General features: G+C 49.0%; 1 protein-coding gene across 1 annotated transcript in view; it reads right to left on the bottom strand.

Moving 5' to 3' along the window:
* Positions 1-117: 117 nt before the first annotated feature.
* The window catches only part of TOMM34 (translocase of outer mitochondrial membrane 34), an 18,172-nt gene continuing 4,416 nt past the window's right edge, over positions 118-13,873 (bottom strand). The window contains exons 2-7 of the mRNA XM_046679441.1: positions 13,535-13,634; positions 12,220-12,372; positions 9,031-9,200; positions 5,705-5,852; positions 1,248-1,374; positions 118-1,004 (exon numbers count right to left, since the gene is read on the bottom strand). Coding sequence (XP_046535397.1) covers positions 900-1,004; positions 1,248-1,374; positions 5,705-5,852; positions 9,031-9,200; positions 12,220-12,372; positions 13,535-13,634 — 803 coding nt within the window. The 3' untranslated portion in view covers positions 118-899. The remainder of the gene's footprint in view (positions 1,005-1,247; positions 1,375-5,704; positions 5,853-9,030; positions 9,201-12,219; positions 12,373-13,534; positions 13,635-13,873) is intronic.

A 13,873-nucleotide genomic window follows, 5' to 3' on the forward strand; every position in this document is an offset into this window, starting at 1 on the left:
CCTGCTGTCCACAGATTGTTAGCCCTCTGAGAGCAGGACTGTGGCTGTTTATTCACTGTCTCCCCAGCACTACACACAGAGCCCGGCCCATGCAGACGTTTCATGAAATTGGTTCAATGAATGGATGAATGCTCAGTAAGCAGGAGCTTTTATTATTGCACAGTTCCAAGCACAAAGCTGAAAAAGCATAAATGAAAGTACAGCAGACATTTATGTAGAAGAAAGACGTTTAATGCAATAGCTTAAACACGCAGTTCAACAAAATTGGAGTCCCTTCCATTCAAATTAACTTTGTTACAAACAACCAAGAAACCTGGAGGGGGCTGCAAGGCAAGTCCCTGCCCAGATGGGAAGGACACTGCCTTCAAGAGGGCTCTCCTCGCTGTCCCACCTTCAGGAGGAGCAGCCACACCTCCGGGCTCTTGAAACAACTTAGGCAGCTCCACGCAGGAGGCAGCAGCCCTGGAGAACCAGCTCAACAGGCTGCTTCGGGGGTAGGTGGGCCAGGGTTTTCTAGTTTCTCCCCCCCAGCTCAGTTTGCTCAGATGAAGCACAGTGAGGCAGGTCTGGGGAAAGACGAGGGCGGCACGTGGTCTGGAGCATGCGTGGGGCAGGGACAGAGCCGAGGGCTTTGCTGACGAGGACCTGTGTGATCTGCCAGCTGTCCGACGCTGGGAGAATGGGGAATGGGGCTTCAGCTCTAGCAGGGACCTTTCCAGCGAAACAGCGTCCGGTTTTTTTGACAAACTCAGCTTAATTTGAACAAGCAAAGCCTCTTAAGCGTCGGGAGGCCTCATCTCTCTGAGGGGCAGAGGAGGGTGCTTCAGAGCTCACTCTGGAGCATGCTGGCTCCCAGGGGGAGGAGGTCAGGCAGAGGTCTCCTGCTTCCTTTTGGGTTTTTAGTTTAAGTTCTGATTAATTTCCTGCCGCAACTTCTGTGCAGGGCCGTTCTTGGGCTCAATCTGCAGGAGGCTGCTGATGTCTGCAAGGCTGGATTTATAGTCCTAATGGGAGAGAGAAGGGTGTGGGACGGTGCCCGACTGAAGCGACATTGTGGGGGTGGGGACAGCTGTGAGATGGCAGAGGGTTTTCAAGCGCAGCCCGTAGGCCTGCCCTGAGCTCCATGGAGCCCCCGGATGAGAAGAGACGCGGCGGACGGGGCCTCGGCCGGGCTGTGCTCTGGAAGCGCCCCCACAGGCACACACGGCTGTGCCCCACCCGGTGCCTTTTGCTCAGGATCTTTTTACCTTGAGGGCCTTGTGGGCTTGAGCCCGTCTGTAAAACGCCTTCACGTTCTTCGCGTTCAGCCTGAGGGCTTCTGTGCAATCCTTCACTGCCTCCTTGTACTGCTTCAGGACCAAATAGCAGAGCGCTCTGATGGGGAGAGACCATTTCGGAGGTTTCAGTCACTTCTCGGGCCACCCGCAAGCCAGGGGCTGGTCTGGCAGTGCTCTCCGGTGGCGGATCACTTCCTCTGTGCTGGTTACTTTATATCTTCAATCCCCCCAACAGCCCCAGCCCCTTTGTACAGGTGAAAAACACGGGCTCAGAGGGGTGAAGGCACTTGCCCAAGGTACCACCACTGCTGAGGGGCAGACCTGGGATGCAACCTGGGTTTGAATGACTCCAGGTCCTGACCTCGTTTAGTTCTATCATTCTGTCTACTTCCCTCTCCCATCCCGTACTCTGAAGCAAAATAAAGGCTTCCTGAAACGTTCCGCCTGACAGATTAGAAAATTATCTACCTTAAGAAAAAACAAACATAAGAATATTAGACGCTAATGATATGCACCTGACATGTTAGGGGTAAGATGTAAAGATGTCTGCAGCTTGCTCTGAAATGCCTCGAAAATAAAAGATGGATTGATAGATGGCTAAATAGTGATAAGGCAAATATAACAAAATGTTAAGTATGAATTTAGATAATAGGTATACGGGTATTGAATGTACAATTCTTTCAACTTATATTTTGAAAATTTTCATAATAAAGTGTTGGAAAAAAAGTCATGTAGATCCATACAATAAAACATCCTACATCTATGGGGAAAAGTGTGTGCGTGTATCTTCCTCACTCTAGTCCTTTTCTCCAAAGATGGTAACTAAAAACAAAACAGACTCCTTGGAGCTCGTTAGGTGGTCCATCCATCCCACCTCACTGTTTCACTGGGTGCAGAGCATTCACTTAGCTGGATGTACCATATTTATTTTATTGATTGCCTATCGGTAGCTATTTTTCACTGTTTCCAGCTTGTAAATAAATGATGCTGCCATGAATATCTTTGTGCATAACTCTTAGATGCCTATTAGGAGGGACTGCTGGGTCCAAAGATAGGTGCGTTTTACATTTTTATTGTTCTTGCCAAAAATGCTCTCCAAAAAGCCACACTCTTGAGAACAGCTATTGAAAGAGCCTATTTTCCTGCAACTGTGCCAACCTTGGTCTCAAGCTTTAACTTCTGCCAATATGGAAGAAAACAGTGTCTCACTGTTTTAATGTAGCTGCTTTAAATATGGGTAAAGCCGAATATCCTTACATAAGGCCTTTTAATCTTGTGAAATCAAATTTATCCAATTTTTCCTTTAATGACCTCTGTGGGTCCTCCCTCTGCCCCATATGAGTACCTTCCCACATTTTCCACATTTTCTCCAAGAACGTAATGGTTTCACTTTTTACATTTGAAACTGTGATCCCCTCAGAATTTACGTTAAAAAAGGAGTGAGGTAGGGGTGCAGGTTGCTTAATTCTTATCCGGCCAACCCAACACCATTCATTGGAGAATCCCTCTTTTCCCCTCACTTTATCATACACTAAATTCTCTTATGCTGTTATTCTCATTTCTTCCTGACAAACTTTGGAATCATTATCATGAAATAAAAAGAAAAAAATTCTAGTATTTTCATTGAGATTGCATGGAATTCAGAAATTAGAAAAAGCTTCCCCTTTTATTTAAGGGCAGGAACAAATTCTTTGGCACTCTTCCCACTGAAGGGTCCCAAGTTCTCCCCCCTGGAACTTAGGCAAGCTCTGTGCCTGCTCTGACCAACAGAGTACAGAGGAAGGGACGGGATGCGAATTCCAAGGCTAGGTCACAGACGCCTTGTAGATTCTGCCATGGTCTCTGGAACAATTGCTCTTAGAACCTTGAGCTGCCATGTGAGAAGCCAACTACCCTGAGGCCACCATGCTGTAGGAAGGCTGCCGAGAGAGAGAAAAGGTGCCAGCCTGCTGCAGCAGCTCCATCCCTTAGCCATCTGAGCCACCCCAGCCCTGCTGCCAGACATGCAGAAGAAGCCTTTAGCTGTCTCCAGCCCCGGCTACCATCTTGTTGACCCTGAATGACCCCAGGTCAGAACTGCCCTCCCCGAATTCCTGGCTCACAAATCCTGAGCAAAATAAAATGGCTGTTTGTAAGCCACTAGGGTTTACAATAGCAGTCCTTGATTTAAACTTTGAACACGGAAGAATTCTAAGGAAACTAAAGTTTTCTCCCGTTGGCTCTGGCAATTTAAAGAATTAGCCAAGTTTCTGGGAAGTAGAGCGACCATAGTATAAGCATCATGTACTGTATGGTGACTTCAAAATGACTACATGTGACTTCTAAAGATTAAGATGTTAAAAATGTACAATTTTGGCCCATAAAATAAACACCATTGGCTTTTGGTAAACAGAATGATTGTGTAGCCAGTCAGAAGGGTTTTCACTACAAAGGAGTCTGGGAGATAACATGAGTGAGTGAAAAGGAACCCAAGCTTTGTAGCCACAAGGACCTGGCTTACATCCCAGCTCTACCACGTATTAGCTGTTTAAGTTGGTGCTCATTAATTCATCTTTACGAACTGTGTTCTCATAGGTAAAGTGGGACCATCACCTAGCCTGAGGAATTGCTGTGAGTACTAAGGAGACGCTTCTGGAGTCCTTCAGGGCCTGGGCAGTTGCAGGTGCCAGGGACCTGAGTGGATATCAGCCACCCAAGACACAGAGAGAGCTGAACTAAGATGATGCACTGGTCCATACTGATACTTCTGCACGAGGTGGAGCATGAAAACGGCGTCCAGGATGTGCTATCATTTCAGCCACAATGGAAGGAAAATTCAGTTTTGTATCAAGTTAGCAGTTCTCTAAGTTAAATTTATAAATTCAATGTAACCACAACCAAAAGCCCAACAAGATACTTTTTTGGAATTTGTCAAAATGATCCTAAGGTTTAGCTAGAAGAACAAACCTGGGAAAATAGGCAGGGATGCCCTGATTAAGAAGGAGGAAAAGACCAGCCCTACAAGATATTACAAAGCAGCAGTAATTGAAACAGTGCGGCACAGACACATTTGCATGAAAAACAGTATTTGAACAGAACATTGTCCCAAATGTGGTAACCCAGGAAAATGGGTTAATAGAGGTCTCCAGCAGCATAAGGTGAGCAAGGCCAGAGAGCCCGAGACGGAGGAGTTAGAAGACACTGCTGCACAAACACGGGACAAATGGCTGCAGCCCTTTCTTCCAAGTCATCCTGGTAGACTGAGGCACCCCTGGTCCAATCAGCCGGTAAAACCACAGGTCCAAAATTCCAAACTTTCAAAGTTCTCTACAACTCATTTGGCAGCAAAACCTGCCCTGAGCTGACGTGAGGCTCCTTAGTCTTCCTTGGTACCACCCCACGTGAACATGGCGTCACCTGATGTTTCACTGCAGAAATGCTGCCTTAGCCCCTGCGGGAGTGTGACGTGACTCAGTATATTACCTTACTAAAATCTGAATCACATTTTATCCCAAGAGTTTTGGATAAGGAAGTGAGCCCATAATAGAACTAAGATTTCTAAACTAAAGAGCAATGTGTGTGTGTTGGTAGGGAAGGAGAAACAGATTTATAATAAATGTTTCCTAAGATATGTCTGGATCGGATATGGTCCCTTGCTGAGTGTTTCAAGCTTCTGACAGTAAAACTTAACAGAAAGATCTCATTGGAGCAGGGTTCCAATTGTGCGTCCACCATTCACTGGCTGGTGAGCTGAGGCAAAGCCCTTACTGCTCTGAGCCTCGGTTTTCTCGACTTAAAAACGAGAAGACCATCTCTCACCAACACCTTCAAGCGCTGTTACAGAGCAGTGACTCCTACACAACAAGGGGACAAGGAGCCTCACCCCCAGGCTCGCTGTCAGCAGAATCACTGCCCACTGACAGCAGCTCGTGGGCACAGACCCTCTACAGCCCCACAAGTCGAACCCCTCAGGCTAGACTGGACCCTCTCCTGTTGCTCCCATGCCAGGCAACAGTCACCCTACACCCTGGGTTCTGCCCTAGTGCTCTCAGTGCCCAAATTTCTAACTAGAGGGTCTTGGAGAGGCCGTGGGGGGAGAGCAGGGGAAGGCGGAGAGGCTGTGAGACTCGTGTGGAGGTTGTGTCTGCCTAGCAGCACACTGCTTTTACTGACATCATAAGCTAATCTGGGTGGTTAATGAAAATTCCAGGGAGGGGGCTGACAAAGCCTACGCTCCCCTCTGGCATCCCTCAGTTTCTACCCCTTTAAGAGAGCAGGTGACACTGGCAACACACGCCTCACAGCGTGAGGTAGCGTGAATGCATGTTTTAAGCTGTGACATTCTGACCAGTTGCTTGGGATGAAGGGCCCACCACAGGCCAAGAGAAGCGTGCGGCATAATGTCCGCCGTCCTGAAATCCCCCAGGCCAGCAGCTGAGCGGAGGTACCTGTTGCTGTACGTGGCAGATTCCAGGTTACTAAACGAGAGGCTTTCACTGTACTTCTCAATAGCTTTCTTATGGTTTCCCTTCTTTACAAGCTCATTGCCTTCTTCCTTCAGAACTCTGGCTCTCTCCACATCCCCAGCAGAAGGCACTAGATACAAATTCAGAAGAGGAAAAAACCATGGAGCAGGTGCCCAAACGAGATCAACAAGATCTCTTTGGCGTCATCTCTTCTATGCCGTCTCAACCCTCTTCCCAGAGATGCCCCGCACTGCTGTGAAGCGCCCGCCCTGATGAGTGGTTCCGCTCATGAACGGCTTCTGGGAAATTCAAAGTTTTCCATTCGGAAGAGATTGGGGGCTCCTGATAGAAACATGCTTACATGTGCACATATAACATATACAAGATAGAAAGCAACCCGCTTCCTGCCTTGACACTGCCACTTAGCAGCTGGAATCTTGTGTGACCTACCTAACCCTTGGACCTCAACTTCCTTACCAGTACAATGGGGGTACCACCTATGCCACACGCGGCTATTGTCAGGATGAAATCTGAGAATACCCGACAAAGTGCAGAACACCCTATAAACTCAAAGCAGTAGAATAAGTTTTTTTTTTTTTGAGGAAGATTAGCCCTGAGCTAACTACTGCCAATCCTCCTCTTTTTGCTGAGGAAGACTGGCCCTGAGCTAACATCCGTGCCCATCTTCCTCCACTTTATATGCGGGACGCCTACCACAGCATGGGGTGCCAAGCGGTGCCATGTCTGCACCCAGGATCCGAAGTGGCAAACCCTGGGCCTCAGAGAAGCAGAACGTGCGAACTTAACCGCTGCGCCACCGGGCCGGCCCAGATTAAGTATTCAAACAAAAGTCTGGTAAAGAAAGGGTGTAGCTCCCAGGCTTTCAGAAAAGGGCAAACGAGTCTGCTCTTCCTCATCTCTCTTCTGGGCTGAGCCTCCCTCAGCTTAGACCCACAGCTCGGCCCCAGCCTTCAAGGAGAGAGAACAAGGGGAAGTGCACGCTGCTCAGCCCGGCTTCAGGCTTTTCACTGCATGGCCCTAATGAACCATTCCAGCCCCAGCTCCCATATCACCTGCTTTGTTAATTTAAAAGAAAAACCTATAAAATACTGAATATTCATGACAAGGGTAAGGTTTTGGGAATAAAAGGGTGTTAGTTTTATTCTAACGCCCTTGAACTCATCCCTCACCTTAAGAAACAGAGAATTTACTGAGACCTTTAAGCCCTGTGGGCCCCTCCCCAGAGCAGTCCACCCTGGAGGGAACCATAATCCCCAATTCTGTGCTTCCTTCCCCCGTTTTTGGTTGTTTAACTATACGTGATAGTTTCTATAAACCATGCGTTTACTTTGTGAACTTCACAGAAAGGAATAAATGATCCTAGGTGTCCTTCTATGAGTTGGGTTTTCTTGTTTCCCCTCACAATTACATTCCTGAGATGCATCTGTCTTGGTGCATGTGCCTGTGGTTCTAGTTCATTCATTCTCACTGCTAAGTACAACTGGTTTATCCACTCTCCTATGTATGGAGATCTGGATTATTTCCAGTGTTGCGTTTTGCTATTACAAACACTCTGCTATGAACATTCTCGTACACATCTCCTTGTGCTCATGTGCATGAGTTTCTCAAGAAGCAGAGCCAGCAGGCTGCCATGCACACACATCTTCAGTTTCATCTTGCCTCTGCAACACACCACAGGCTGCAGCCACGCTTACTCCTGCTCTTCACCACCAGCACCCATGGACTTCCTCCTCTGACCCTCTCCACTGTCTGTCAGAATTCCCTTCCCACCTGAAGACTCACCCTTCAAGGTGCAGTCCACCTCAACCTGTCACCTCCACTGCCACCTCCTCCAGGAGCCTTTCCCCGGCTTCCCCAAGCACACTTACATCAGGTCCTATGTGAACTCCCCAAGCACTAAGGACTCTCAAACACTCCTTCTTGCTCTTGTGTTTCAAAATGCTCTGTGTGTGCATCTCAGTCTCTCCTTAGACCGAGAGCTTCCCAAGGGCCAAGAATGCCCATCCTGTGTCACAGTGATTAGGACAGAGCCTGGAACACGTATGGCTCAGCGGCGCTGAAGGAATGAAATACATGGTAGGTGCATGGAAGCCGTCTAGTTCATCAGCACCCACGTTTTCATTCCAGCAGAGCGGGGCACACTTACCAGGCTCCCACACTCCAGAGTGAATGCTACCCCTGGCTAGAAGGTTTCCTCCCAGGACGGGGAGTAACTCCTGCCCTCCTCTAACCCCCACAGCAAGGCTCTAGCCCTGACCCCTCTGTACTTCCTATCCGCCATATACCCAGCTTGCTGGGCTGGGACAATGCCCCTGGAGCACCGTAAGAGCTCCGAGTGAGCCCCTGCCTGAAGAATGGCCTCTTGGTTTCACACAGTTGAGGTGGACAGTCTCCTGTTTGGGGCTGCCTGGCTGTGACCTCCCTCCTCCATTCATCCTCCTCCAGGGACGCACACAGTGCGTGTGTTCCTGGGGAGGCATCACCCTCTAGCTGTGGAGGTGGGGCAGAGGGCTTAGGGCTGAGCTAATCACAGAATCTCGGCAACTGGTCACAGTGGCTAGTTCAGGGAATGGCGTGTGACCAAAGAGGCCAGAATAAATCGAGAAAATATGTGAGCTAGGGATTTGGGGGGAAGAAACCCTCTCTTTCCTAGGGAGCTATCAGAGAAAAAAGCTTTTTCCCTTCCTCTGGGTCAGGGGCATGGTATGTGGATGTGAGGTCAGGAACTGCTATAGCTGTCTTACTCCTGGGAGTGAAGACTGCCAGAAGATAAAGCTGACACACACCAGAGAAGAGAGCTGAAAGAGAGCACTCCATTACAGAGAAATGAAGCCAGAGTCTGATAATGTAGTGAGCTGCTGGAGCAAACCTTGCCTGAACCTGAACTCTGACCTTTTCAGTTATATGAGCTAATAAATTCTCTTCATTATTTTTACCACATTGAATTTCCTGTTCTTGCAACCAAAAACACCCTAAATGTTACACCCCAAATGCTGTCAGAGCAAAGAGAAGGGAACTAGCAACATATACCTGTGTGCCAGGCTGGGAGCTCACCATGCCTCCTATCACTTAATCCTTACAGCTGTGGGTAGGTAGGTTTTCTCAGCGCCCTTTTTGTAGAGGTAAGGAATCAGTCTCTAAGAGGCTAAGACTTTTTTGCTTTGTTTTTTACTTTGTTTAAAAGATTTTTATAACTCAGCTGACACGAGGCCAATTTTTACAGGCTTACGCTAAAGAAAGTGGCTACAGGGAGCCTGCGACTCTCTGGGCAGGAAGTCACAGCTTACCTCTGTTCTTTGCAGTTGTGGTTTCTCTGGATTTGATTTTAGCTGTCTCTTTGTGGTTTTCTGAAGGCATATAATCCCACCTCTTCTGAGCCGAAACAGGCACCAAAGGGACAGAGGGCACCTTCAGGCGCCACTCGGGCCCCAGTGAGTCCCTGAGAGCTCTGGTCATCCTGGAAAGGAAGGCAGGATCACACGGAGGTTTCCAGCAGGGTCAAGAACATGCTCGTCCTCTCATAAACCCAAAGGAGCTGTATGAGAGCCAGAGTTATCCTCTTCCCCTGCTCTCAACCATCCTTTCTATCTTTCTGACATGCAGCAGGAAAGGAAGAGGAGCCTGCCCCCATAAACGTCTTCTCGGAGCGGCCACCATGACACTCCCTCCCTGGCCCTTGCTTGGTCACACTATGTTAACTTGAGAGTGGTGATCTGTTCCTTGTTAAGTGTACCTAAACTGTAGCCCCAAAGGACCACACACGCCCCAAGAAAGAATCACGTGTTTTATATTTTCTTAAGCTATTACAAGGCCATGCAAGCACCTGACATTTGAATAATGCTCAGAGATTTTTAAAAAATGAAAATCTATGTCATTCTCAAATTTTTTAAACTCCTTCAGGGGTTCCCATTTCCCTTGGCTACCAGGGCCTGAGCTCTGGTCCCCTCCCCCCTCTCCATTTTTGTCGTGTGCCACATTCCCTCTTGATCCTGATGGTCCAGCCTTTGCACGTGCTTTCTCCTCCACCCAGAACAATCTCTTCCTTCCCATTCCCCACTCCCAGCTTCTAGGCCCAGCTCACTTGCTTACAATGCCCCTCAGTGACCGTGTCCGTTTTGGTAACTGATCTCTCCCACCTATACACCACTTGGCACCCACGAGGGCTGGGAAGTAAGTGTCGAATGAGTGAATACAGCCAACTGCACACTTTTTCTGCTCCTACAACCATGCGCTGATGCGACTAGAATGAAAACCACACAGACTGATATCACTACAAATTCATGGTCTGACTAAGCCCCCAGAGCTGGTTTTCGGACCAGCCCAGCTATTTCAAACCTCCTACCCTCCTCAACCCTGTTCCCTAACCCTCCTCCTTTTCCAGGCCAGACTTCCTCGTACCCCAAATACAAACCTACCTGCATGGGCACCCAACCCTTCCTGTTTCCCTGTCACAACACAAGGCCAATTCCGCCACCTAAGCTCTGGATCCCATGTCTGCCTAGCTCTCCCAGGGACCACACTCAGCCAGCATCTCCGCCTCCTATATCGTCACCTTTTTCTATACTGACCCCAACTATCAGCATTTAACGCTTTCCTCACTTAATAAAACCCTCCTGGACCCCCCTTTGCCACCACAGCTACACTCCTCTGCCTCTTCACAGCCAGACTCCTTGAACCCACTGCCATCTGGCTTCTCACTCCACTGAACTGCTTCCATGACAATCACCGGTGACTTCATTCCTAAACCCTTGGTCTACGCAAGCGCATTGGAACAGCTGACACGAATGACGTCTTCATCCTTCTGGAAACACTCCTTCCCTCATAACACTAAGTGCTCCGAGTTTCCTCCCACCACTCCAGCTGCTGCTCTTCTGTAAGGCCCTCAAACGCTGGAATTTCTCAAAGTGCCATCCTCCTCCCCTACACACTTGCTGGGGTGGTCTTGTTTTCTCCCACAACCTCAATCCACCTCTATGCTGATAACTGTCAAATCTGCATGTCTGGCCTGGGTTTTTCTCCTTTGCTCCATACCCAAGTGCCTTCCTTACATCTCTAGTCTCATCTCCCACGGTCACCTCCAACTCAACGTGTCAACCACTGATGTCTCTTCTAGTCTCCCCTTCTCATGACCCCCCAATCACCAAAGCTTGTTGAAATACTACCTAAATGTCCCGAATTGGTTCCACTAGTCTCTGACCACTATCTCCACCTTGTCTTCTGTATTACTGCACGCCCCCTTCCTAGTCTGTTCTCCTTCATGTCACCCTTCAACCTGACAGCCCGTGAGCTTTTCTCTCAAATCTGCTCAGGCTGCTCCCTGCTAAAGACCCTTTCACGATGCATCACTGTGCTCGGATCAAGTGTAAGCCCCTGAACGCCAGGCCCTGTGTGACCTGGCATCCCCACCCATCCTGAGCTGAGCTCCTCGCCTGCAGCACCATGTGAAACGGACTTCTCACCATTCCCCTGATACGTCACACTTGCTCACCCCTCACACACACTGCCCCTTCTCCTTGCTGGCTCCCAGTCCCAGATCTCTACTCATCTCTCTGTCTCACCTCCTCTGTTAAGCCCTCTCTGGCCTCCCGCCAGCTGGTTGGGTGCCTCCTTTCTGCCCCTACAGCCCCCTGTGCTGCCTCCTACCACGGCACTCATCACATCGTAGTGTGCTTGCCTTTTACTGACGGGTGTTCTCCATGAGACCATGGAGACCATGCTTCTGTGAGGGCAGGAAGAGGTATGACTCAGTCATTAGCCCAGGCCCTAGTGCAAAGTCTGGCACATAAGTGGCAGATTTTGTTGAATGATAGAAACTAAAAGGAGGCTGAGAGAAAACAAGTCAAGCCAGAAATGATGCACTAAATATATACCATCAACTCCTGTTAAGGGTTTGCTATTAGTGTGGTGTCTGGCTTTCTGGCAGACCATGCAAAGAGGGGAAACGTGATCGGTTACAAAATGAGGCCACCCATGAGATAAAAACAAACAACTGCTCAGAAGATCAGAAAGAAATTTCATCTGAGGGGCCTTGTAAAGGGGTCGCAGTACAACATACTGAAGCATATCCACAAATAATGTCGCTACAGCCTCATGTCACAGCTGCTTGTGCTTGTGTCTTACTTCCCCCGCTCTAGTCAGCTCTCTGAAGTCAGTGGGGTCTGTATCTCTCTTTTTTTTTTTTGGTATTCCCCAGTGACCCTTGCGTAATACCTTAAACGTAGCTCAATAAATTATTACTGTGGGAATGAATTTGAGCATCTAGGCTCAAAAAACCCCAAACCTCAGTAATGCTGATGCCTTAAACACCTGCTAAATACAACAGCAGATTCTCCTTCCACACGTCCCCACATGCTCATTAGGAGTTTGTAAGCCTAGCCTAGAGGGATCCCCTGCGAGAGGACGGCCACAGCAAGAGTCACAAGCCAATTAAGGAGGACAGGGAGTTCCCGAGAGACGTCCACAGTGACTGGGCTCACCTGTTGATGCCTTCCAAGGCCGCTGTCACACTGCCATCAATCTGCAGCACAGTCATGTAGTCGACATAGGCCAGGGGGTACTTCTCCAGAGCCTCGTAGGCCGATGCCCGCCGCAGCAGGGGCTTCACAACAAAGGGAACCAAGTCCAGTGCTCTACAGCAGGAGGCAGAAATGTCATTTGGTGGCTGAGCCACCAGGGCTACCCCTGCAGCGCTTCCCAGCAGGGTCATCAGCAGCATTCAATATATAGGAGGTCAGTTCTGGCGGAGAGATACTGCTAAAAATGTCAAACCACAGAAGAGGGACTTTTCAACTTACACTGAAGTGGAGAAGAGAAAGAGGGCAGAGAATGACTAATGCTGTGAAATCTGTGTGCATATGCATCAGTTTTCATAGTTGCAATGTCCCAAATCAAGAACAAGTGCCTGTAGCTTTCATGCTTCTATGTAACTCTACAGAGTTGTGGCCTGGTGGGAATAACAAACAGGCTTTGGGGTCAGATGGAGTGGTGTCTGAATCCCACTTCTGCCACTAACCATGTGACCCCAGGCAAATCACTTTGCACCTCAATCCTCCACAACCCAGTTCCAGCCTGGGAAGGACGGTAAACTTACCCCCCAGAGTGGTCACAGGCACTCCAAGAAGGAAACCTAGCACAGCGCCTGGTACGAGTCAACTTAGCACAGGCTCCGTGAGCACGCTCACCTCTGCTCCTCTGCCAGCTATCACCAGGGCATGAATCTAAGGCACTGTCCCAGGATACGAGAACACGGTGAGGCATGAGTGCTAGTTTAGTGATGATGAAAGAAGGCAATCAGACTGGGTCGAAGAAGAACTGAGTATGAAAAACTGTTTAATGTCCTCCCTACCTGCTCATTGATAGATACCATTTTCTCCTTTCTCCTTGCTTCTTTCAAGGCTATCTACTAACCTCTACCCCTCTTTCTTTCCCTCCCTCCCTTCCTCTCTCTCACACACACATCCACCTTAGAAAAAAACCTGGGCAAGCCAGTCACTAGTCTGCAACTCAACCTCATCCCCAGGTCCCAAATCTCACACAGACTTTAAGGCCTGCCCCTAAGTGCCCACCCTACTCTTTTTTCAGCAGCACAGCCAAGACTCCAAAGATACAAGTCAGGGGCCACAAGGACCAAGTAGAGCCTCCTATTGTCAGTGACCTGGTGATACTTAGCTACGCCTCCCAATGTGTCACAGATGTAACTGGTGGGATCAGACCAAAGAAGAAATAGGCCAGAAAAACCCAGCCTCCGCTTCCAAGACCATCAGGTACCCCGAGTTCCCCTGGACCACTTACGAAGTGCAGTCTTTGATGCAGTCTGTGCAGTTTCCATCCTTCAAGTGGCACGCTGCTCGGTTGGAGTAGAGAACGCTTTCTTCTTCAGGGTTCGAAGAAGCTGCCCAGGTGGAAGCAGAAAGCACTAGATTAACAGATTGGGAAACAGATGCCTGGGGACACCGGGTGCATTTCACACCCTGAGCTCTCCGGGCTTTGGTAAAAGGAAACAGAGGTGACTGTAACCTGATCAGGCTTGTTGGTCCAATGGGCTGGCAAGTCTGTCACTCTTACATGGGAGCGAGAACACCGAGCTTCCTGCCAGTCACAGGGAACTAAGCGTCTTCTCATTCACTCAGT

This window comes from Equus quagga, chromosome 12, assembly GCF_021613505.1.
Source record: "Equus quagga isolate Etosha38 chromosome 12, UCLA_HA_Equagga_1.0, whole genome shotgun sequence".
Classification (NCBI taxonomy): Eukaryota; Metazoa; Chordata; class Mammalia; order Perissodactyla; family Equidae; genus Equus; species Equus quagga.